The sequence below is a fragment of the Ranitomeya imitator genome, chromosome 2 (assembly GCF_032444005.1).
Source record: "Ranitomeya imitator isolate aRanImi1 chromosome 2, aRanImi1.pri, whole genome shotgun sequence".
NCBI classification, from domain to species: domain Eukaryota; kingdom Metazoa; phylum Chordata; class Amphibia; order Anura; family Dendrobatidae; genus Ranitomeya; species Ranitomeya imitator.
Window position 1 is genome coordinate 185,356,107 of NC_091283.1, and position 24,711 is coordinate 185,380,817.

General features: G+C 45.1%; 1 protein-coding gene and 1 long non-coding RNA gene across 9 annotated transcripts in view; one reads left to right on the top strand and one right to left on the bottom strand.

Moving 5' to 3' along the window:
• Positions 1-770, top strand: part of LOC138662524 (uncharacterized) — a 37,365-nt gene extending 36,595 nt beyond the window's left edge. The window contains exon 3 of the long non-coding RNA XR_011318034.1: positions 614-770. This is a non-coding gene — a long non-coding RNA (uncharacterized lncRNA). The remainder of the gene's footprint in view (positions 1-613) is intronic.
• IQSEC2 (IQ motif and Sec7 domain ArfGEF 2) overlaps positions 1-24,711 on the bottom strand; it is a 248,444-nt gene that overhangs the window by 19,057 nt on the left and 204,676 nt on the right. For all 8 annotated transcript variants that reach the window (XM_069748265.1, XM_069748263.1, XM_069748267.1 and 5 more), the window contains 3 exons: positions 21,009-21,279; positions 20,286-20,672; positions 11,311-12,188 (listed from right to left, as the gene is read on the bottom strand). In XM_069748265.1, coding sequence (XP_069604366.1) covers positions 11,311-12,188; positions 20,286-20,672; positions 21,009-21,279 — 1,536 coding nt within the window. The remainder of the gene's footprint in view (positions 1-11,310; positions 12,189-20,285; positions 20,673-21,008; positions 21,280-24,711) is intronic.

Sequence of the window (24,711 nt, forward strand, 5' to 3'; positions counted from 1 at the left end):
GTACGCCAAGTACTGCAATAAATCAATAGGGCTGGCCATGTAAAATAAAGGCGTACAAGCTCCTCTGTTAGCCTAAGGATTTTTGAGGTGTTCAAAGACTTAAGTTTTTCAAGTGGAAACGGATTCAGCAAACACTTATTGGGAGGTATGTGGAGGAGTTTTTTTTTTTTAAATATTGTCTTGAAAAGGTTTAGGAAAAGTTTTAGACCATATAACCCTTCCTGCAGCCTTTTGATTGGAAAGTTGCTAGTATGGAGCAGATTGAATCAAGATTCACTTCAAAGCGGAGGCATGTCAGGCTTTTTTTTTTTTTTCTTTACGCCAGGTGTTTTTCAATGCCTTTATTAAAAAAAAAAAAAAAAAAAAAAAAAGCTTGAAAAAAAAAAACTTTGTATGAACAGCAAAAAAACTAAAATGCTACGAACTGGGATATAAAGTGGTGTGCATGCATTATGAACAGCAAAGTAGATTTCCAAGAGAGATGAATATGATTTTTTTTTATTTGAAGTATTAGCGCTTATTAAGGAGGACCAGTTGCTGGGACAGAAGTAACCAGTTTTTGCTCTTATTCTGTTCCTCTGAGTATGACATTTTTTCTCTTTTTAATCCACAGTATTGTTCCCAGGATATGAGCCATTTTATTTCGCGCTCAGAGTAATTTTGCAGAGCAGCCTATAGACACGCCCCAGAGGATCCTGAGACCGTGCCCCCCTTAGTAAAGACCAGAAAAACCTGCAGTGAATAAACAGACCAATCTCTCAGGAACTGGATGTCGGATTTAAAAAAACTCAGGAGAGCAACGGGAATAAAATAAAAACAAAAAACGGTCGCTTTTGATCTGGTGACACGTACTCTTTAATTCCAAAAAAACAGTGTGAGTATACCCTAACCTCTCTAACTTAGAAATGAGTTGTTTTGGGGTTTCTAAAGTAGTTCTCTAATCTCTCTATATATAATTGTCTAAGGGTCACTTCCGTCTGTGTGTCTGTCCTTCTATCTGTCACAGATATTCATTGGTCGCAGCCTCTGTCAGTCATGGAAATCCAAGTCGCTGATGAAACAGCCACAACCAATCAGAGACGGGCACAGTCCGGAAGAAAATGGCCGCTCCTTCCTCCCCGTAATCAGTGCCCGGCGCCCGCATACTCCCCTCTGGTCAGCGCTCACACAGGGTTAATGGCAGCGTTGACCGCGGTGTAACGCACTCGGTTAACACAGCTATTAACCCTGTGTGACCAACTTTTTACTATTCATGCGGCCTATGCAGCATCAATAGTAAAAAGATATAATGTTAAAAATAATAATAATTTAAAACAAAAAAATAGTTACACACTCACCCTCCGGTGCCCCCCCTCCGGATCAGGAACCGGCCTTTTCTGCTCCGCGCGACGCCCCGATGACCGCTGCATGCATTGCGGTCTCGCGAGATGATGACGTGCGGTCTCGCGAGATGATGACGTGCGGTCTCGCGAGACCGCTACGTCATCATCTCGCGAGACCGCAATGCAATCTTCAGACCGGAGCGCGCGACGAGCATCTGGAACCGGCCGCTTCGATCCGGAGGTTCCAGGAGGTGAGTATGAAACTATTTTTTTTTTTTTTAACAGGGATATGGTACATACTACGTGGCTCTGTGCTGTATACTACATGGCTGGGCAATATACTATGTGACTGGGCAATATACTACATGGCTGGGCAATATACTATGTGACTGGGCAATATACTACATGGCTGGGCAATATACTATGACTGGGCAACATACTACGTGGCTGGGCAATATACTACGTGACTGGGCAATATACTACGTGGCTGGGCAATATACTACGTGACTGGGCAATATACTACATGGCTGGGCAATATACAATGTGACTGGGCAACATACTACGTGGCTGGGCAATATACTACGTGACTGGGCAATATACTACGTGACTGGGCAATATACTACGTGGCTGGGCAATATACTATGTGACTGGGCAATATACTACATGGCTGGGCAATATACTATGTGACTGGGCAACATACTACGTGGCTGGGCAATATACTACGTGACTGGGCAATATACTACGTGACTGGGCAATATACTACGTGACTGGGCAATATACTACGTGACTGGGCAATATACTACATCGCTGGGCAATATACTACGTCGCTGGGCAATATACTATGTGGCTGGGCAATATACTACGTCACTGGGCAATATACTATGTGGCTCTGCTGTATACTACGTGGCTCTGTGCTGTATACTACATGGCTGGGCAATATACTATGTGACTGGGCAATATACTACGTGGCTGGGCAATATACTATGTGGCTCTGCTGTATACTACGTGGCTCTGTGCTGTATACTACGTGGCTGGGCAATATACTACGTCACTGGGCAATATACTATGTGGCTGGGCAATATACTACGTCACTGGGCAATATACTACGTGGCTGGGCAATATACTACGTCACTGGGCAATATACTATGTGGCTCTGCTGTATACTACGTGGCTCTGTGCTGTACACTACATGGCTGGGCAATATACTATGTGACTGGGCAACATACTACGTGGCTGGGCAATATACTACGTGGCTGGGCAATATACTACGTCGCTGGGCAATATACTATGTGGCTGGGCAATATACTACGTCACTGGGCAATATACTATGTGGCTGGGCAATATACTACGTCACTGGGCAATATACTATGTGGCTCTGCTGTATACTACGTGGCTCTGTGCTGTACACTACATGGCTGGGCAATATACTATGTGACTGGGCAACATACTACGTGGCTGGGCAATATACTACGTGGCTGGGCAATATACTACGTCGCTGGGCAATATACTACGTGGCTGGGCAATATACTACGTCACTGGGCAATATACTATGTGGCTGGGCAATATACTACGTCACTGGGCAATATACTACGTGGCTGGGCAATATACTACGTCACTGGGCAATATACTATGTGGCTCTGCTGTATACTACGTGGCTCTGTGCTGTACACTACATGGCTGGGCAATATACTATGTGACTGGGCAACATACTACGTGGCTGGGCAATATACTACGTGGCTGGGCAATATACTACGTCGCTGGGCAATATACTATGTGGCTGGGCAATATACTACGTCACTGGGCAATATACTATGTGGCTCTGCTGTATACTACGTGGCTCTGTGCTGTATACTACATGGCTGGGCAATATACTATGTGACTGGGCAATATACTACGTGGCTGGGCAATATACTATGTGGCTGGGCAATATACTACGTCACTGGGCAATATACTATGTGGCTCTGCTGTATACTACGTGGCTCTGTGCTGTATACTACATGGCTGGGCAATATACTATGTGACTGGGCAATATACTACTTGGCTGGGCAATATACTACGTCACTGGGCAATATACTACGTCACTGGGCAATATACTACGTGGCTGTGCAATATACTACGTGGCTGGGCAATATACAACGTCGCTGGGCAATATACTACGTGGACATGCATATTCTAGAATACCCGATGTATTAGAATCGGGCCACCATCTAGTCTACTATATAATTGTCTAAGGGTCACTTCCATCTTTCTGTCTGTCTGTCACGGATACTCATTGGTCGCGGCCTCTGTCTGTCATGGAAATTCAAGTGGCTGATTGTTTTGCCATGACCAATCAGCGATGGGCACAGTCCGGAAGAAAATGGCCACTCCTTACTCCCCGCAGTCAGTGTCCGGCGCCCGCATACTCCCCTCCGGTCACTGCTAACACAGGGTTAATGCCGGCGGTAACGGACCACGTTATGCCGCGGGTAACGCACTCCCTAAACGCTGCTATTAACCCTGTGTGAACAACTTTTTACTATTGATGCTGCGTATGCGGCATCAATAGTAAAAAGATCTAATGTTAAAAATAAAAAAATTGTTATATACTCACTGTCCGTCGGCCCCTCCTCGCGACGCTCCGGTGACAGCGCCATGCATTGCGATCTCGCGAGATGATGACATAGCGGTCTTGCGAGACCGCAACGCACTCGAGACGGGAGCGCGCGAGGAGCGTCGGTAACCGCTTCCTGGATCCAGGGGCCAACGGAAGGTGAGTATATAACTGTTTTTTATTTAAATTTTTTTTTTTTTTTTTTTAACAGGGATATGATGCCCACATTGCTATAGACTAAGTGAGCTGTGCAATGTACTGCGTGGGCTGAGCAATGTACTGCGTGGGCTGAGCAATATACTGCGTGGGCTGAGCAATATACTGCGTGGGCTGAGCAATATACTGCGTGGACTGTGCAATGTACTGCGTGGACTGTGCAATGTACTGCGTGGGCTGAGCAATGTACTGCGTGGGCTGAGCAATATACTGCGTGGGCTGAGCAATGTACTGCGTGGGCTGAGCAATATACTGCGTGGTCTGTGCAACGTACTGCGTGGACTGTGCAACGTACTGCGTGGGCTGGGCAATGTACTGCGTGGGCTGGGCAATGTACTGCGTGGGCTGGGCAATATACTACGTGGCTGGGCAATATACTACGTGGCTGGGCAATATACTACGTGGCTGGGCAATATACTACGTGGCTGGGCAATATACTACGTGGCTGGGCAATATACTACGTGGCTGGGCAATATACTACGTGGCTGGGCAATATACTACGTGGCTGGGCAATATACTACGTGGCTGGGCAATATACTACGTGGCTGGGCAATATACTACGTGGCTGGGCAATATAATACGTGGCTGTACTATACACTACGTGGGCTCTGCTATATACTACGCGGGCTGTGCTATACACTACGCGGGCTGTACTATACACTACGTGGGCTCTGCTATATACTACGTGGGCTGTGCTATACACTACGTGGGCTGTGCTATACACTACGTGGGCTGTGCTATACACTACGCATCCATATTCTAGAATACCCGATGCGTTAGAATCGGGCCACCATCTAGTATAATATAATCAGCATACCATGAACTCTAATTTCCAAATATAAGGGTCACAGTTTGGATACCATATTCTCATCTCGGGTGACACAGGAAAGCATGTATGTGGAGTTCTGTTTTTGAACTTTTTTAATCTTCAAGGTGGAGAACTATTTACAACCATGAGCAAAATGATTTCCACACAATATTTCTAATAGTTATCACCATTTATATGACAGCTTCTTAATTTACGACCGGGGACATATCCGCTCCCTATGAATCAGCATCATACAATCTCCCCATGGCCCATAACAATAATACAAAACACAGTTATAGGAGAATTGTAGGATTACTGTCCTAATAAAAGCTGTTATTTTTCCAATCCTGTATTGTCAGCGTGACTCAAAAACATCTGGGTTTATAGGCAATAATCCTAAATTAAGAAAGGCAATTATTCCAATTAATAATTAGCACGTTAATTGTCTGCTTTTACTATGTCTGTAGATTATATTTTACAATATAGCGTCATCTCCCCCTCCCACATACACATTTTCCACTACATTTTTGCAACATATTTGCCATCACATATGGATTTGATCCTACACACTGCAAAGAGGAAAATCCACAAACAAAAATCAAAGGAATAAATGTTGCTTATGTAGAATCAGCGCCCCAGGTCAATATCTGCTGCGGATTTGGATACGGACAATTTTCCATGAGGATATCTGTAGCTTGTGTGAACATTCCCTTAAAAGGTTATTCTCGTTAATTTGTAAAATTGCAAAGAGCTTGTAAAAACCAACAACTTTGCAATAGAATTCTTCTTAAAAATCCTCTCTGTTTGCAGTCAGTGACCAGTTTCCCAAGCAAGGAACGTAGCACTTGCAAGTTCTTTGATCTATAGCTTGGAAGTCAGGAACCTGCCTCTGCGACTCAATGCGGTCACTGGTCCGAGCTATCAATTATATAACGAGCATCCTGCGTTTTTAAAAACATTTGCCCTCTGCAAGCGCTCTCTCTCTAGATTTCAGTTGTCTCTAAATAAAGACTAGCTGCTATAATGTCTCCTACACAAAGTACAGATAGGAGGGTTTCCCGCTTCTTTCTTGGTTTAGGACATGTTATGAAGCAGAAGAACTGATCACTGTGGCTGGATTCACAGCAACACTGCTCAACAATACTGAGCAGTGTGGCTGTGAATCCAGCTCTTTGCTATACTAAATCGCTCATTAACCTTAACACAATAGGCCCATCTTGTCTGCCACCACTTTCCTCACTACTCCTCATTCCTCTTCCACCCTCTCCATTGAGTATAGTTGGAGATGTGACACCTCACTGTATTGGCAGTCCATCCTGCTTTAACCAAAATGGATTACAGATGTTTATCCTCCCCCAGAGTGGATGAGAAAAAATGGCTCATAAGTGAGGAAAAAAACAGATTTCTGTGAGGAGATATATTAAGAAGTTTCTTATATTCATTGGTACTATGGATTTATGCAAAGTTTTCTGAAATTAAAGTGACCGGAATGTCGCGTCACGCTTCATTTTCTTCAAGATGATATCAGTCTATTCATGCATTTCCTCCTGCCACATGCAAATAATACACCTGGCTCCGGGATAAACACCACAACACACCCAGGACTTGTGTTACAAGGCCAGAATAGACCATGGTAAAGTACAAAGTCCGTAAATCAACCTGCTGCTTACAACAGAACTACAACATCCAGCATGCCCTGCCAAATACAGACTATTGGGGCAAGCCCAGAAATGTGGTTTCACAACAGCTGGAGAGACATGGGTTCTTAGAGGTGACAGGTGGAGGAAGGGATTCTTTGCAGTAAGAGTGATTAAAAGGTGTTTTCCCCACTAAACGCACATATCCAGGGTCATAATGCCAGAAGTACTAGGACTTCTCATGTGACTAATCTTATTCATAAAACAGATGTACGAGCAACTGACCTTTCCCACCATGGGCCAAAGATAGCTACAATACAGATACCCTAGGCTAAAGGCAGCGAGCCTTATCAGTTTCCCCCTACTACCAAAATAAAAGGAAAACGATGTTCTCTGGAGTCGGGTTATAAGGTAACCAGACCTAAATCTTCCATTAATTAATGGCTCTATACAGAAAAACAGCAATAGTAAGGAAATGACTCTTTCTGAAATACAAGAATCTCAACTTGAGACACATATCCCAGAAGATCGCCTTACATCTGACGGAGCTCCTAGCTTCACTGTGTGATGGGTGAGCAAGTTGTCAGGAGGCTACAAATCTCTTCTGCGGCTTATAATTGTCAGTGACTAAACTAGTAAAAGATCAGAAACATGAGTCCTATAAAAGAGGCAGTTCCGTGGTCACAGGCCACGCCGGGATTAGCGATGACAGACGGCCATGAGCCACATGCACAGACTGGTACATGGCACACATGCACGATCCGGGGACGCTTTATCACTTCTGTTACCAACAGAGCCCAATATGGCTGTGCCAAGACTGCATGTAAAGGACATCAATTACACGTCACCATATAGAGACACAATCCAGAGATCTAATGTACTCCTCTATTGGTGGAAATAAAGAAGCACACTGCGCTTACACCAATTTGGCATTGCCCATCCATGGATGCGACTGCCCGGCATTGCCCATCCAAAGAACCGACAGCCTGGCATTGCCCATCCAAAGAACCGACAACCCGGAATTGCCCATCCAAAGAACCAACAACCCGGCATTGCCCATCCAAAGAACCGACCGCCTGGCATTGCCCATCCAAAGAACAGACAACCCGGCATTGCTCATCATCCATCAGACTGACTAAACGGCATTCCCAATACAAAGAACAGACAACCCGGCATTGCCCATCCAAAAAACCAACAACCCTCATTGCTCATCCAAATAACCGACAACCAGGCATTGCTCATCATCCATCAGTCTGACAACCCGGCATTCCCAATCCAAAGAACAGACAACCCGGCATTGCTCATCTAAAAAAAACAGACAACCCGGCATTGCTCATCCATCAGTTCGACAACCCGGTATTGCTCATCCATTAGTTCAACAACTCGGCATTTTCCATCCTATGAACAGACATCCTAGCAGTTCCCATCCAAAGAACAGACAACCCGGCATTGCCCATCCAAAGAACCGACAACCCGGCATTGATCATCCAAAACACAGACAACGCAGCATTGCTCATCCCAAGAACAGACATCCTGGCATTTCCCATCCAAAGAACAGACAACCCGGCATTGCCCATCCAAAGAACCGACAACCCGGCATTGATCATCCAAAAAACAGACAACCCAGCATTGCTCATCCGTTAGTCAGACAACCCGGCATTGCCCATCCCAAGAACAGACATCCTGGCATTTCCCATCCAAAAAACAGACAACCCGCCATAGCTCATCCAAAAAACAGACAACCCGCCATTGCTCATCCAAAAAAAAAAAAACGTCATCCTGGCATTGCCCATCCAAAGAACCGACAACCCAGCATTGCCATTCCAAAGAACAGACAACCCGGCATTGCCCATCCCAAGATCAGACATCCTGGCATTTCCCATGCAAAGAACAGGCAACCCGGCATTGCCCATCCAAAGAACCGACAACCCGGCAATGCCCATCCAAAGAACAGACAACCCAGCATTGCCCATCCAAAGAACCGGCAACCCGGCATTGCCCATCCAAAGAACAGACAACCCGGCATTGCCCATCCAAAGAACAGAAAACCCGGCATTGCTCATCCAAAGAACCGACAACCCGACATTGCTCATCCAAAGAACAGACAACCCGGCATTGCCCATCCAAAAAAACGACATCCCGGCATTGCCCATCCAAAGAACAGAGATCCCGGCATTGCCCATCCAAAGAACCGACAACCCGACATTGCTCATCCAAAGAACAGACAACCCAGCATTGCCCATCCAAAGAACAGACAACCCGGCATTGCTCATCCAGAAACAAAGAAGGAAAAAAGCCAGCTCACCGATATGTGCAAGGAGCACGGAACTTCGTCCTGACTCGACGTAGTACAAATCCAAGTAAAAAAGAAAAATGGAACATTTTTCTTTTTTACTTGCATCCAAGAAACAGACAACCCGGCATTGCCCATCCAAAGATCAGACATCCCGGCATTGCCCATCCAAAGATCAGACATCCCGGCATTGCCCATCCAAAGAACCGACATCCCGGCATTGCCCATCGAAAGATCAGACATCCCGGCATTGCCCATCCAAAGATCAGACATCCCGGCATTGCTCATTCAAAAAAACGACAACCTGGCATTGCCCGTCAGTCTGACAATCTTGCATTACGCATTCACAGATCCGACAACCCTATAATACATACCACCTATTCTGCATCCCCCACGCTGTATACATGTATTTACAACGTTCCTGCGCCACATAAAAGATAGCTCTTCATATTTTTGTAATTATCCTTTTTTCTGCAACTTTTCAAAACAAAAAGTTGCATTGACCTTTACACCATCACAAGCTTTGCGCAAAAGCTACAGATGTATATAAAATCACTCTGGTGCAGGGGATTAGGGCACATTTGAGCAAAAAATTTAGAGACTTCTAAAAAGTTGCAAATTATGAATTGTCCAAAAACATCTGGGAGCTTTAACCTCGCCCATAATAATAAATATAATAAAACGCAAGCGAACACTTAAAATAGACTTTAAAAGAGGGGCAAATTAAAAGAAAAATAAACCTCAATTGAAAAACAGGCAAAAAGAAATTCCAAAAAGTAGACCAAAAAAATGAAGCACTGAATTAGGGCAATTTTGTCACCATGAGGCGAATCCCGCGCCCCACTCCTGCTGCGGTTACATAATCACAAGCTGATGAAACTTCGCATTTTAACAGTCCAATAATCCTGATATTCTCCGACGTCGGGCACGCGGCATACGGCCAGTGAACCTGAAACGCGCCCTCCATGAACACAGATTGCTGCAGGCCTGGGGTGTAAACAAGCTGCAAAAGGAAAACTTAAAGGGAAACTCTACTTTTCTGGATCTTATATTACTAGTTGCAGTGTAGAATAACCAGATGGCATGGCAGCTGCAAAACACAACTTGTCTATTGTTGTATTCCCCAAAACCCCTTTTAATTAAAGGGAAAATGTAACAAAGATTCAGAGTCCCCGAAGCACAAGTAGTAGTAGTGCCCCCTTTGCAAGCAAGGTCAAAGGTCTGATGGTTCGGAAGAGAAATCGCTCCATCCAACCAGTAGATGGCAGCACACATCCACTCTTTGCGGAGCAGGGGAGACACACAGGCAGGTATATAATCCATTCCTCCATTTATACATTCACTATGGATGTAAAAACATGGCGGCTTTTAATCCCTATTGCTTTAGATATATTAAGTTCGGGTTATCATGCTGACGTAGCCACTTTTTTCTAAAGCCAGATGCTCATGTTTTATCTCCACTGCTCTCCACGCCCTTCCCATCTCTGGAGGAATTGTGTTTCACATGCTGGGCAGCAAAAAAGTGAAAATGTCTAGTAAGTAAGGGAGCAGAGATCTGTAAAAGAGCAGTTGTATATAAAGGCAATGTGTGTGAGAATGTGTCCATCCCACGTATGACAAACCCCCGGCAGCCTAAACATATTGCAGCGCAGAGCAGCAGTATGAGAACAATCACCTCTGAGCTAGAGAGGCGTAATCTAGAGTAGTCAGACACTTTTCCTTACTTTTTAAAAGTTCAGAAAACCCTTTAACTCCTCCAAACCTCAACACCACAATTGTCAGTAAATATCTTAAAGGGGATGTTCGGTGAGACTAACTGATCACCTCTTATTACTTATTGATCTGCGGAGTGTGACCGCTGGGCAGGATGGAGAGTGCGCGCTCAGTCGTCACTCCATTCATTCCCTATAGGGCTGCAGAGAGCTGCGCTCAGCCTTTTGTGTAAGCCCGGTAGAAAAAGAAAGAAGTGGTGGCCAGGCATCCAATTTTGTAAGGGAGATAAAACATTTATCAGTCAGGGAATAGTCATAGGTCCCATCAATGGGACCAAACAGATCATTAAGTAATAGGAAGAAGTGATAAAGGGGTCATCTGGTGAAAATAAGATATATACTGATTTTTTTGTGGGGTTTTCATCAGACAACCCCTTTAAAAATAGACCCGACCCCAGTTCCGAATCTGTAATTTTTAGATTTCTACGTCACTGCATTTACCACCTACATATAACCCACATTTTGCATGGTAATCCATACAGAGGGCTCTTGCACGAGGTCATGGACACGACCCCACCGGCGGGTGGGCAACTTCCTATTTGCGGGTTATAATGGGGGGGAAATGCAGATGAGTAATTACAAATTGGCAGTGAAGCATTTTGTGACGACCCTCGTGTTTGGTGGGTTTCGGAGGTGACACAGTCCCTGTACGTCCTTTCTAGCACCTACTTGTTGAAGAGGTTGAGGCCAATACGGTACTGTCTCCTCTGGACCACATCATTGTTGAACGCGGGCGAGTCCCAGCTGTGCCTGGTTTCCCTCTGGTACGTCTGCTTACAGAGCGTGTTTGGAGGCTCCCGTAGACTATCCCGGGAAGAGGAGCCTGAGCTGCAGTTGATCGTTTCGTTGGAGTTGGTGGTACTATTTAGACTTTCGTTATCCCCGTCTGAGTTCTCCCCAAGTTCCTGTTTACCATGATGGAGGTGCCGGACCCCTGCCATGCTACCTCCAACTCCCACCTGTGTCCCATTATTTCCACCTCCAGAGTCCGATGGGGTGGGCGGAGGATCGGGGTGGTAATGGCGATGCGGGTGAGGGGAGCGAGCAGGTCCTTTGTGAGGCGCTTGTTTAAGAGTCCCATGTGGGCTGCAGTTCTCTTGTTCATACACAACCTGCCTATTTAGGGACCCTCGATCTGACCTATCGCTCAGGTCCACAGAACTGTCACTAGGGGGCTCGATAGTGAGCAAAGGAAGGTGAGCCCCTCTCATGCGAAAGTCTCGGCACTCCATGCAGGGTGTGCTCCGCCTGCTGCCGTTCTCCCGACTGTCTTCCCGCGAGGAGGAAGTGGCCCAGTATTCCTGCCGGGAACTAGTTCCTTGCGGAGTGTCCTGATCGGAGCTTGGAGGTCTATCAAGGGAAAGGGGGGACACCGGCACTCCCTCATCCATGTACAGTGTGACGTCACTGAAGGACGTAGCGGTGCTGTCTCCATGTTGCTCTTTGCTTTCACCTTTTTCTAAACTTCCCTTTTCATCTCGTGGATCGGTGCAGTGCATAGATCGGCAGCTTAGAGCGTCGTCTATTGACTCGGCCAAAGACTTTACCTGACAGGGAGAAGAAATGGAAAGTCACATCAAGCAGCTAGTGGAGGGCTGGATATATGTTCTAATGGTGCTTTCATCTGCGGACACTTTTTATTGTTTTATTTAAATACATGTATTTTGGGCTAAAAATTAATTTTGCAACTTCGTTTCATGAAAATTTTTGCACCAGGCTGCAGAATGAGGAAACAGAATATCCATCAGGGAGCATATGATTTATAATAAAAAAATATATATACGTATGAATGGGAAAGAGGAGCCTATTAAGAGCCAAACTGTGCTACATGTTTGTAAAAAACCTGATTGCAAAAATTAAATACGGTACATGCATTTAAGTATAACAAAAAGAAAAGTCTACAAAAGGTGGACAACCCCATTAAAAAAAAACGCTGGTTTAGAACGGATCTCTCTTGGGGAACACATGTATTTACAGAGGGAGAGCCGAGCTTAAACTATTTGGTTTACAGTAAGGCAGCAAAGACTAATATTAACCAGTTCATCAATCTTGCTTCAAAGGCCTAGAATTAGAAGTCTCGCCTTACGCTTGCAGTTGTGTGACCTGCGCGGACTATTTCGGGAGGCGCTATAGAAGACATAACTATGTGCGGTGTCGCCTGTACAGTTATTTATATCATGGCTGGCTTGTTGTTGGGGCGGTGGAATTTATAGTCAATCTTGGGGTAGGCGATCCTAGGCATAAAGAGATGTCTGCAGTCTTCAACATGTCTAGGCTTCTAAAGGACGAATTCTGCAGAAACCCATTCTCAGGACCCCCACAGCGATCAGTAAGTCATCTTAATTCTGGGAATAACCATTTAAGATGAGAATTTTAGGCATCCAGCTGAAGAGAGAGATCTCACGAGTCTTTGTGTATTCAGTCTATGCCTGACTGACAGCTGCAGCTTGTGCAGAGCAGCGTGAGAAAGTCTCCGCAGTAGCAGGGAGGAGGGGCCCTGAGGCGCCATAATTTAGGCCAAGTGGGCAGAGACTCAGCAGCAGAGAGAAAAGGCACATACGACCTGAGAGCAAGATTAGGAAGATGGAGACGGAGTTTAACTTTCCAAAACTAATTATACCAAAGATAGGGGAAAGAGACGCTACATATGTATTACCGCAATAACGAGTGAGGTTAAAGCCCACCTGGATGGCTTGTGTCTCAGCACAACTCCATGGAACGTGAGGATAGAACAAACGTGAGGCTGCTGCTCCAGCAGTTGACCCACAATGAGGTGGAAGAATTGGAAAAAATAGAGAATTAAGCGGTTAGATCCAGGACGCTGGTGAGGAGGGTCAGAGATTAGATGTGCGTTAAATAGAAGATTTTATTCATAGAACGCGTTTCGGAGCTGCTTTGCCTCCTTCCTCTGGCTTAAAATTTTTGAACTACAAAATACTTTATATGATTAAAAAATCTCCTATTTAACACCCATCCAATCTCTGACTCTCCTTGACAACGCTTGAATCCAATCTCTCTGTTCTCCATTTCTTCCAAAACTAAGCATACATCCATTCTGAAATAAATTTTCAGAATGAGTACACCAGCCTCCACAGGTCTAAGAGATCAAGCATGACTACCCTTAACCAGTCACCCCCCTTATTAAAAAAAACTAAACTTTCAGAATAAGCCGTTGTGTGTACATGAGGAAAAATCCCATTTCTAATCAATATATGACTTGTATTCTGATTAAATAAATTATACACCAGTACTGAGCAGTGTGGCTGTGAATGCAGACTTGTTCATTCTGTGTGTCTCCCTCTGCTTGTTTTCCCACTGCATCTCCCCTCTCTATAGAGCATAATTGGTGGACGTTTGGCTGAGGGTTCAGAGCACCCCTCCGCACCTTCAATCAATATGCCAATGTTCCCCAACTCCAGGCCTCGAGGGCCACCAACAGTGCAGGAACTGTTGGCGGCCCTCGAGTCCTGGAGTTGGGGACCACTGCAATATGCTGTGCACATCCTGTTGGCTTAATTGCCAGCACTAGCTTGCCCAGAGCGAGCGCTGCCTGAATCTCTGGCCCTACCTGCCACACTGACACTGAGTGCGGCTGCTCAGGTCGCCCAACAAGCAGGTTGGGATATTCAATTCATGCAGCGCATGCTCTGAGGTTGTTGACTGAGGGGGCAGAATAACGCATGGAGCCCTCGGTCACACCAAGGGTACACCCAGGAGCCATCATTTAGATATAAGAAAAAAAATTCTTCCAAATAAAGTAGTAAAAATCACACTGCAGGTATAAGTTTTGTGGGGGCTAAGTCCCCTATAGGACTGTATAATTAGTTTAAATTGCATTTTGGTGGTCAGAGACTCGCTTTGAAACTTTGGTCTTTTTGTATCTACCAGTCTTTCCTCTTCTGGTATATGTTGTTCTCTTCCTCTTTGGTTGTAGGTCCGTGTGTCCTCACCATCACCTCGACCACTACACTCTCACATTCAAGATATTTGGTAATTAAACAGTTGCTGAAGATTTATGAAAGTGCAACTACTAAGGCTGTGTGCACACATTGCGTTTTTGTGGCGCAGATTTGTCACAGAACCTGAAGGGGTTCGTGATGCCAGCAAAGTGAACGAGAATCCTGAAGTGTCATGCACTCGCTACTTATTTGTGACTTGCAGATTTGGTGCAGGTACAAATCTGCAGCATGGCAATTCTTTCAGCGTTTTTTCACCCATTGACTACAATTAAGTCAGTCAAGAACGCTATAAAACCGCAGTGCTGTGTACCTATAGGATTTTTGTTCCAAAACACACGGGTGTTAATAAAAGGAAAATGATGTAATGTCACCAGGATGGAATAAAAACTCCACCATTATATACATACACACACAGTAGGGAAAATATGTATTTGATACGTTGCGATGCTAAAAGTTCTCAACAACAAAGAATGGAGAGGTCTGAAATTATTATCGTAGGTACACTTCACTTGTGAGAGACAATCTAAAAAAATAAGAAAAAAAACCCTGAAAATCACATTTGATTATTACATAATTAATTTGCATTTTATTGCATGAAATAAGAATTTGATGCAATAAAAAAAACAGAACTTAATATTTGGTACAGAAACCGTGGTTTACAATTACAGAGGTCAGACGTTTCCTGTAGTTCTTGACCAAGTTTGCACACACTGCAGCAGGTATTTTGGCCCACTCCTCCATACAGATCTTCTCCAGATAATTCAGATTTCGGGGCTGTCGCTGGGAAACATTGAGTTTCAGCTCCGTCCAAATATTTTCTATTGGGTTCAGGTCTGGAGACTGGCTAGGCCACTCCAGGACCTTAAAATGCTTCTTACGGAGCCACTCCTTAGCTGCCCTGGCTTTGTGTTGTATTGTCATGCTGGAAGACCCAGCCATGACAAATCTTCAATTCTCTTACTGAGGGAAGGAGGTTGTTGGCCAAAATCTTGCGATGCATGACCCCATCCATCCTCCCTTCATCCAGTCGTCCTGTCCCCTTGGTAGAAAAGTACCTCCAAAGTATTACATTTCCCCCACCATGCTTCACAGTCGGGATGATGTTCTTGGGGTTGTACTCATCCTTCTTCCTCCAAATTCGGCGAGTTGTGTTGCTACCAAAAAGTTCCTGAACTTTTCCCATGCCTCCTCTGGATCATCCAGATGGTCATTGGTGAACTTCAAACGGGCCTGGACATGTGTTATATAGTAAGCATGGGGACCTCGTGTGCCCTGCAGGATTTTAATCCATGATGGTGTAGTGTGTTACCAATGGTAATGTTTGAGACTGTGGTCCCAGCTCTCTTCAGGTCATTGACCACGTCCTCCCGTGTAGTTCTGGACCGACTCCTGACCTTTATCAGAATCATCCAAACCCCACGAGGTGAGATCTTGCATGGAGCCCCAGACCGTGGAAGACCGACGGTCATCTTGTGTTTCTTCAGTTTTCTAATAATTGTGCCAACAGTTGTTGCCTTCTCACCAAGTCGCTTGCCTATTATCCTGCAGGCCATCCCAGCCTTGTGCAGGTCTACAATTTTGTCCCTGGTGTCCTTAGACAGCTCTTTGGTCTTGACCATTGTGGAGAGGTTGAAGTGTGATTGTGTGGACAGGTGACTTTTATACAGGTAACGAGTTTAAACAGGCGCAATTAATCCAGGTAATGAGTGCAGAGTAGTAGGCTTTAAAGAAAAACTAACAGGTCTGTGAGAGGTAGAATTCTTGCAGGTTAGTCGGTGATCAGATACTTATTTGATTATATAAAATGCACTTTAAAAATCATACAATGTGATTTTCTGGATTTTATTTTTAGATGGTCTCTCACAGGTGAAGCGTACCTACGATAAAAGTTACAGCCCTCTCCATTCTTTGTAGGTGAGAAAATTTGCAAAAGCAGCAGTGTATCAAATTCTTATTTTCCTTTATGTTTGTAGCTAGATAATATATAAGATTGCTGATAGATTAATAGATAGATTGATAGATAATAGATAGATAATAGATGGTGACTATCTATATATAATAGATAGTGACTATAGGCTTTGTACGTTGGATTTGGTGGAATACATCAGACCTGAGTGGGAACTTTTTTTTTTTTTTTTTTAATAAAGTGATGGACTAGGAGGTGTTTTATTTCTCTGCATTTTGCGTATATATGTTCTTTTCAGGTTTCCATTCGCTGAACTGTGTCTGATTCGGTGGAACTGAGTGGGATTTTTTTTTAATAAAGTGGGTAATCTGCGAAGTGTCGGGGGAGTATTTACTTAAAGTATTTTTATTTGTGTGTTTTTCATTTTTTTTTTATTACTGGTTTAGTAAAGTACTAGCACTAGGGCTTGATGACAGCTGTTTGCAATTCACAGCTGACATCAACCCTTAAGCACCATGATCCTGATTGCCAAAGCACCAAAACAAACGGGAAGTTTAAAGGCAAGGCACCTGAATGGGAGAATCTCATGTGATGTGCCACTTCTGGGGCGGCTGCTAGCTGCTATTATTAGGCTGAGAAGAGCCTAAAACCATGGACGTTCCCAGCCTGATAATATCAGCTCACAGCTGTCTGCTTTACCTTTGCTGGTTTTATAAAAATAGGGGGGCCCTACATCATTTTCATTCATTCATTTATTTATTAGGTTTATAGATGTACAATAATCTCCACATGCAAGGTACTGATGTGTTGCGGGGTTGTGAAATTATATATGTGCCGGATGTCCATCGTCTATCAGCTTTATTTTTATTCAACTAGCTTTATAAGATACAAATAGCCATAGTTGCTGAACAAAAACGAAGGTAAAAAAAATGCACATATTGTCCGCTACATTTTTCCTGCCAAAAGATGCAGAAATGGTGAAAACAATTCTGCATTTAAATATTCAACGTGTGCACATCTCCCAAAAAGTTTTTTGACTGATGGCGATCCGGGTGCTGAAATCAAAGTCTTCAGAGAGCAGTGCTAGGCTCGTTACTTCTGCCCCTTGGCTTTAACGATCGATGGGGGTCTCGATCCCCGGACATTGGCTGATCAAAGCTTATGACGTGTCCAAATTTTTGTATTAATGGAATTGGACTGATGCGTTTTCTGCACAATAGGTGGTTGGGGTGAAAAAGGGACTTGTTGAAAGCTAACTGGCCTGGTCATAAAGGCTTTATAATCTGCATCCAGGTCGGGCCTACAATATTGTATAATTTGGTTTAAGGACAACACAGAGTTTTGGGACACCATGGTGTAAAAGATTATATAACCCAATGACGTCCTCCGCTTTATAACAATAATATGTATATATAAAATAATATTGTATACTGGCCAGGAGGAGACACTTGACTACACAGCGGTAACAATATATTGATATATGTTTCTGCAAGGGCAATAACACATAAAAGGGGAGCTGGGTAATGGGGGGACTCACAGAGATATAGCAGGAGGAAGACAAATGTAGCTATATAGTGCACTGTGACACAGCTAGGAGAGAGAACACAATAGGAATATATACCGACGTGAATCCATCACTTATACATACGAGAGGCAGTCAATCCAGTGGATGCATCATTACTTCTAATCGATCTGGTAATATTAGGGTCCCTAAATGCCATATGCACTGTGAAAGCCCCCAGTGTACCAGTGTATACAGTAAGAGCACCTATTGGATAAAAAGTGCATCCTTTAGCCTCCAACGAGGTCGTACCTATTCTTCTATGTATAGATTAGCACGGTCTGCTGCATTTTTGCATGCAGAGGCATCTAGTAAAAAAAAGTATCCCATGAGGTGGGAGATGTATGAGGTTATATGCAGATACACTGGTGTTCATAGGAGAATCTGCCTTTCGTACACCAGAGGAACACTTCCTACTGAAAGCAATGAGGCTGCAGGTAAATCAACCCTCTGTAAGGTCACCAATTACTTATCATTACTTAGCTGTGCAATATGGCTGCCTCTGTATGTGTTGATGGTGGGTCCACTTTAAAAAGGCTATATAATAGCACATTACAAAAGATAGAAGACTAGGAAGTCCTCTACAGGTCCTTCTCAAAAAATTAGCATATAGTGTTAAATTTCATTATTTACCATAATGTAATGATTACAATTAAACTTTCATATATTATAGATTCATTATCCACCAACTGAAATTTGTCAGGTCTTTTATTGTTTTAATACTGATGATTTTGGCATACAACTCCTGATAACCCAAAAAACCTGTCTCAATAAATTAGCATATTTCACCCATCCAATCAAATAAAAGTGTTTTTTAATAACAAACAAAAAAACCAACAAATAATAATGTTCAGTTATGCACTCAATACTTGGTCGGGAATCCTTTGGCAGAAATGACTGCTTCAATGCGGCGTGGCATGGAGGCAATCAGCCTGTGACACTGCTGAGATGTTATGGAGGCCCAGGATGCTTCAATAGCGGCCTTAAGCTCATCCAGAGTGTTGGGTCTTGCGTCTCTCAACTTTCTCTTCACAATATCCCACAGATTCTCTATGGGGTTCAGGTCAGGAGAGTTGGCAGGCCAATTGAGCACAGTAATACCATGGTCAGTAAACCATTTACCAGTGGTTTTGGCACTGTGAGCAGGTGCCAGGTCGTGCTGAAAAATGAAATCTTCATCTCCATAAAGCATTTCAGCCGATGGAAGCATGAAGTGCTCCAAAATCTCCTGATAGCTAGCTGCATTGACCCTGCCCTTGATGAAACACAGTGGACCAACACCAGCAGCTGACATGGCACCCCACACCATCACTGACTGTGGGTACTTGACACTGGACTTCAGGCATTTTGGCATTTCCTTCTCCCCAGTCTTCCTCCAGACTCTGGCACCTTGATTTCCGAATGACATGCAAAATTTGCTTTCATCAGAAAAAAGTACTTGGGACCACTTAGCAACAGTCCAGTGCTGCTTCTCTGTAGCTCAAAAGTGGCTTTACCTGGGGAATGCGGCACCTGTAGCCCATTTCCTGCACACGCCTGTGCACGGTGGCTCTGGATGTTTCCACACCAGACTCAGTCCACTGCTTCCTCAGGTTCCCCAAGGTCTGGAATCGGTCCTTCTCCACAATCTTCCTCAGGGTCCGGTCTCCTCTTCTCGTTGTACAGCGTTTTCTGCCACATTGTTTCCTTCCAACAGACTTACCATTGAGGTGCCTTGATACAGCACTCTGGGAACAGCCTATTTGTTGAGAAATTTCTTTCTGGGTCTTACCCTCTTGCTTGAGGGTGTCAATGATGGCCTTCTTGACACCTGTCAGGTCGCTAGTCTTACCCATGATGGGGGTTTTGAGTAATGAACCAGGCAGGGAGTTTATAAAAGCCTCAGGTATCTTTTGCATGTGTTTAGAGTTAATTAGTTGATTCAGAAGATTAGGGTAATAGGTCGTTTAGAGAACCTTTTCTTGATATGCTAATTTATTGAGACAGGTTTTTTGGGTTATCAGGAGTTGTATGCCAAAATCATCAGTATTAAAACAATAAAAGACCTGACAAATTTCAGTTGGTGGATAATGAATCTATAATATATGAAAGTTTAATTGTAATCATTACATTATGGTAAATAATGAAATTTAACACTATATGCTAATTTTTTGAGAAGGACCTGAATATTCTGGTCTCCTGTTCCTGGGAATAACCACTCACCCTTATATCACCTCACCTGTTTGGAGAAGGAATCCTCCAGTTCTGTGATTTCATTGGAAAACTCCCCCGAGGTGTTGATCGAATCGCCATCAATCCCGCTGCAGGAACCCCCATACTGAAGACCTCGCTCCCCCTGCCCACGACATGCAGCTACCCCTTCGTCCAATGACACGGGTTTGCCCTGGAAGTATGGGGTGTTGTGGGTCTTGTCGTACTCCTCAAAGGAGTACTGCATGCGCATGTTGGATAGGATGATCCGACGGGACATGCGGCTCTCAGAAGCAGAGCTGCGGAGACGTTCAAAGTTCTTATTCATGCGATACTGTCTGAATGCGGTCTGGATGGTGCGAGCCGCTCGCCGGCTGAGGAAATAGCCCCCATACTTCCTCTCCAGCATTTCCACCTACATCAGGAGACAGGTAGAGTTGTGTGTGTAAGAGAGGGCCCCGAGGACACAACACAGAAGGGTAAGAGACAGGAGGTGAAAAAAGAAACATATGGGGCAGGAAAGAAGCAGAAACTTTAGTCACGAGAGAAGTTTTCAAACTTGTCCTTGAGATTTGCCAATAGTCTTGCTACAAGGCTATGAAAATTGAAAATATGGCCGCTTAGTAACTATGACATGTTTGAAAACCACCGCTCAGTGGGACAGGGGAGGGAAAAAAAGGACCAAAATAACAGACCAAGCCTTGATGTCAGACAGGAGGGAAGTTGGTACAGGTTTCAACACAGCAGATACCTTCTTGTCCTGGAGGTCAGTAGACAATTCATAGCTGTCAGACAAGGCTTTGGATCTTTTATTCTCTTCTTCCTCCTGTTTGCGCAAGGCAACGCTGGCTGGCTGTAATCTGGCCCTTTGACTCCACTGGAGCCCTGGGTGAGACGGGTGACGGGTGGGTGATGGCAAGTCGTAGTGATCGCTTTTCACCTCTCCACGGTACGGTGGCTGCTGGCCTGGACTGTCAACAATTGTTCCAGATTCGCTGCCAAGGGAGTCGCCACCTTCAACGCTGGAGAGATAGACAATGGTAATAAAAGGGCAAATAAAGTGACCACCATTTAAAAAAAAAAAAAAAAGTTGCTACGGGTAAAATAAAGAAGCAATTATAATTTGCAAACAGTGGGAGCAAAAGTTACACCTCGCAATATAAGGTTGTTTCAGGACTGTCCACAAAAAGCACATACGTGTCAATGACATGCCAGCTGTAGCATCAGATATAAAGACCTGGAAGGGGAATATACTGGTAGAGGTGGAAAAACATACAGGTGCCCAGAAAGCGTGCAGACAAAGGACAGAACAATATGCTGGCAATAAAAGGCAAAAATGCAGTCAGCCAGGGTGAGTGCACATCTGAAGTGTACACATATGGGCATCAGCAGGGGAACAACAGTCTGCCATGAAAAGGGATGTAGTAATGGAGGCATAACACTATACAGTCAGCCAGAGGAAGCACATAGCCGAAATACAGCCATGCAGAGGGGCACACAAATATATGCAGGAAAAGAACAGTCTGCCATGGAGTGGTATGTACTAAAGGAGAACAGCAATGGTACATTGTAGCAAAAGCAGCACAAATACAGTCACATACTGTCAGGGGTTACAGGCTGACAGGGGAAGGGAGCCCATATATAGCCTGAGAGACACAAGCTGTCAGTCAGAAGGTACAGCCTGACCGGGGAAGGGAGCACATATACAGCCAGAGAGGACACAAGCTGTCAGTCAGAAGGTATAGCCTGACAGGAGAAAGGAGCACATATATAGCCAGAGATAGCACAAGCTGTCAGTCAGAAGGTACAGGCTGACAGGGGAAGGGAGCACATATATAGCCAGAGATGGCACAAGCTGTCAGTCAGAAGGTGCAGCCTGACAGGGGAAGGGAGCACATATATAGCCAGAGATGGCACAAGCTGTCAGTCAGAAGGTATAGCCTGACAGGGGAAAGGAGCACATATATAGCCAGAGATGGCACAAGCTGTCAGTCAGAAGGTACAGCCTGACAGGGGAAGGGAGCACATATACAGCCAGAGAGGACACAAGATGTCAGTCAGAAGGTACAGCCTGACAGGGGAAGGGAGCACATATACAGCCAGAGAGGACACAAGATGTCAGTCAGAAGGTACAGCCTGACAGGGGAAGGGAGCACATATACAGCCAGAGAGGACACAAGCTGTCAGTCAGAAGGTATAGCCTGACAGGAGAAAGGAGCACATATATAGCCAGAGATGGCACAAGCTATCAGTCAGAAGGTACAGGCTGACAGGGGAAGGGAGCACATATATAGCCAGAGATGGCACAAGCTGTCAGTCAGAAGGTGCAGCCTGACAGGGGAAGGGAGCACATATATAGCCAGAGATGGCACAAGCTGTCAGTCAGAAGGTATAGCCTGACAGGGGAAAGGAGCACATATATAGCCAGAGATGGCACAAGCTGTCAGTCAGAAGGTACAGCCTGACAGGGGAAGGGAGCACATATACAGCCAGAGAGGACACAAGATGTCAGTCAGAAGGTACAGCCTGACAGGGGAAGGGAGCACATATACAGCCAGAGAGGACACAAGATGTCAGTCAGAAGGTACAGCCTGACAGGGGAAGGGAGCACATATACAGCCAGAGAGGACACAAGCTGTCAGTCAGAAGGTACAACCTGACAGGGGAAGGGAGCACATATACAGCCAGAGAGGACAAGCTGTCAGTCAGAAGGTACAGCCTGACAGGGGAAGGGAGCACATATATAGCCAGAGATGGCACCAGCTGTCAGTCAGAAGGTACAACCTGACAGGGGAAGGGAGCACATATATAGCCAGAGATAGCACAAGCTGTCAGTCAGAAGGTACAGCCTGACAGGGGAAGGGAGCACATATATAGCCAGAGATGGCACAAGCTGTCAGTCAGAAGGTACAGGCTGACAGGGGAAGGGAGCACATATATAGCCAGAGAGGACAAAAGCTGTCAGTCAGAAGGTACAGGCTGACAGGGGAAGGGAGCACATATATAGCCAGAGAGGACACAAGCGGTCAGTCAGAAGGCACAGGCTGACAGGGGCAGCATATATACAGTAAAAGAGAGCACAAGCTGTCAATCAGAGGGTACATGCTGACAGAGGCAGAACCTGTATTGTCAGAGGGCACAAGCTGTCAGCAGGTACAGCCTGAAACGGGAAGGGAGCACATACATTGCCAGAGAAGGCACAAGCTGTCAGTCTGAAGGTACAAGCTGGCAGGGGCAGCACATATACAGCCAGAGAGTTACTAAGCTGTCAGTCAGAAGGCACAGGCTGACAGGGGCAGCATATACACAGTAAAAGAGAGCACAAGATGACAGGGGCAGCAAACATACAGCCAGAGTGGGAATGTTGTTAGAAGGTACAAACTCACAGGGCAGCACATATACAGGCCAGAGAGGGAATAAGCTGTCTGTCAGAGGGCACAAGTTGACCAGGGCAGCACTTGTATCGCCAGAGAGGGCACAAGTTGTCAGAGAGCAGGTACAGCCTGACAGAGGAATGGAACACATACAGCCAGAGAGAGCACAAGCTTTCAGGGAGAAGGTAGGGCTGCACATATACAGTTAGAGAGGGAACGATCTGTTAGTCAGAAGGTGCAAGCCGACAGAGGCAGTACATATACAGCCAGAGAGGAAAAAGCTGTCAGTCAGAAGGTACAAGCTGATAGGGGCAGCACATATACAGCCAGAGAGGGCACAGGCTGTCAGTCAGAAGGTACAAGCTGTGTGTCATAAAATACAGGCTGACAGGTGAAGATCAAGCTGTCACTTGCAGGGTACAGACTGACACGGCACAGCACATATAAAGCGAGAGAGGCAAAAGTTGTCAGAAGGTACAGGCTGACATAAGTGGCATATATACAGCCAGAGAGGGCACGGGCTGACAAGGGCAGCACATATACAGTCAAAGAGGGCACAAGCTGTCAGACAGAGGGTACAGGCTGACATAGGTAGCATATATACAGCCAGAGAGGAAACAAGCTGTCAGTCAGAAGGTACAAGCTGACAGGGGCAGCACAGCCAAAGGGAATAAGCAGTTAGTCAGAAGGTACAGGCTGACAGGGGGAACATATATACAATAAAAGAGAGCACAAGCTGTCAGAGGGTAAATGCTGACAGGGGCAGCACATTTACAGACAGAGGGAATAAGCTGCCAGTCAGAGGGCACAGGTTGACAAGGGCAGCACTTGTATCGCCAGAGGGCACCAGTTGTCAGAGAGTACGTACAGCCTGACATGGGAATAGAGCACATATACAGCCAGAGAGGGCACAAGCTTTCAGAGAGAAGGTACAGGCCAACAGGGGCAGCACATATACAGCCAGAGAGCACAAGCTATCAGTCAGAAGGTACAAGCTGACAGGAGAAGCACATATTCAGCCAGAGAGGGCACAAGCTGTCAGTCAGAAGGTACAAGCTGTTTGACATAAAATACAGGTTG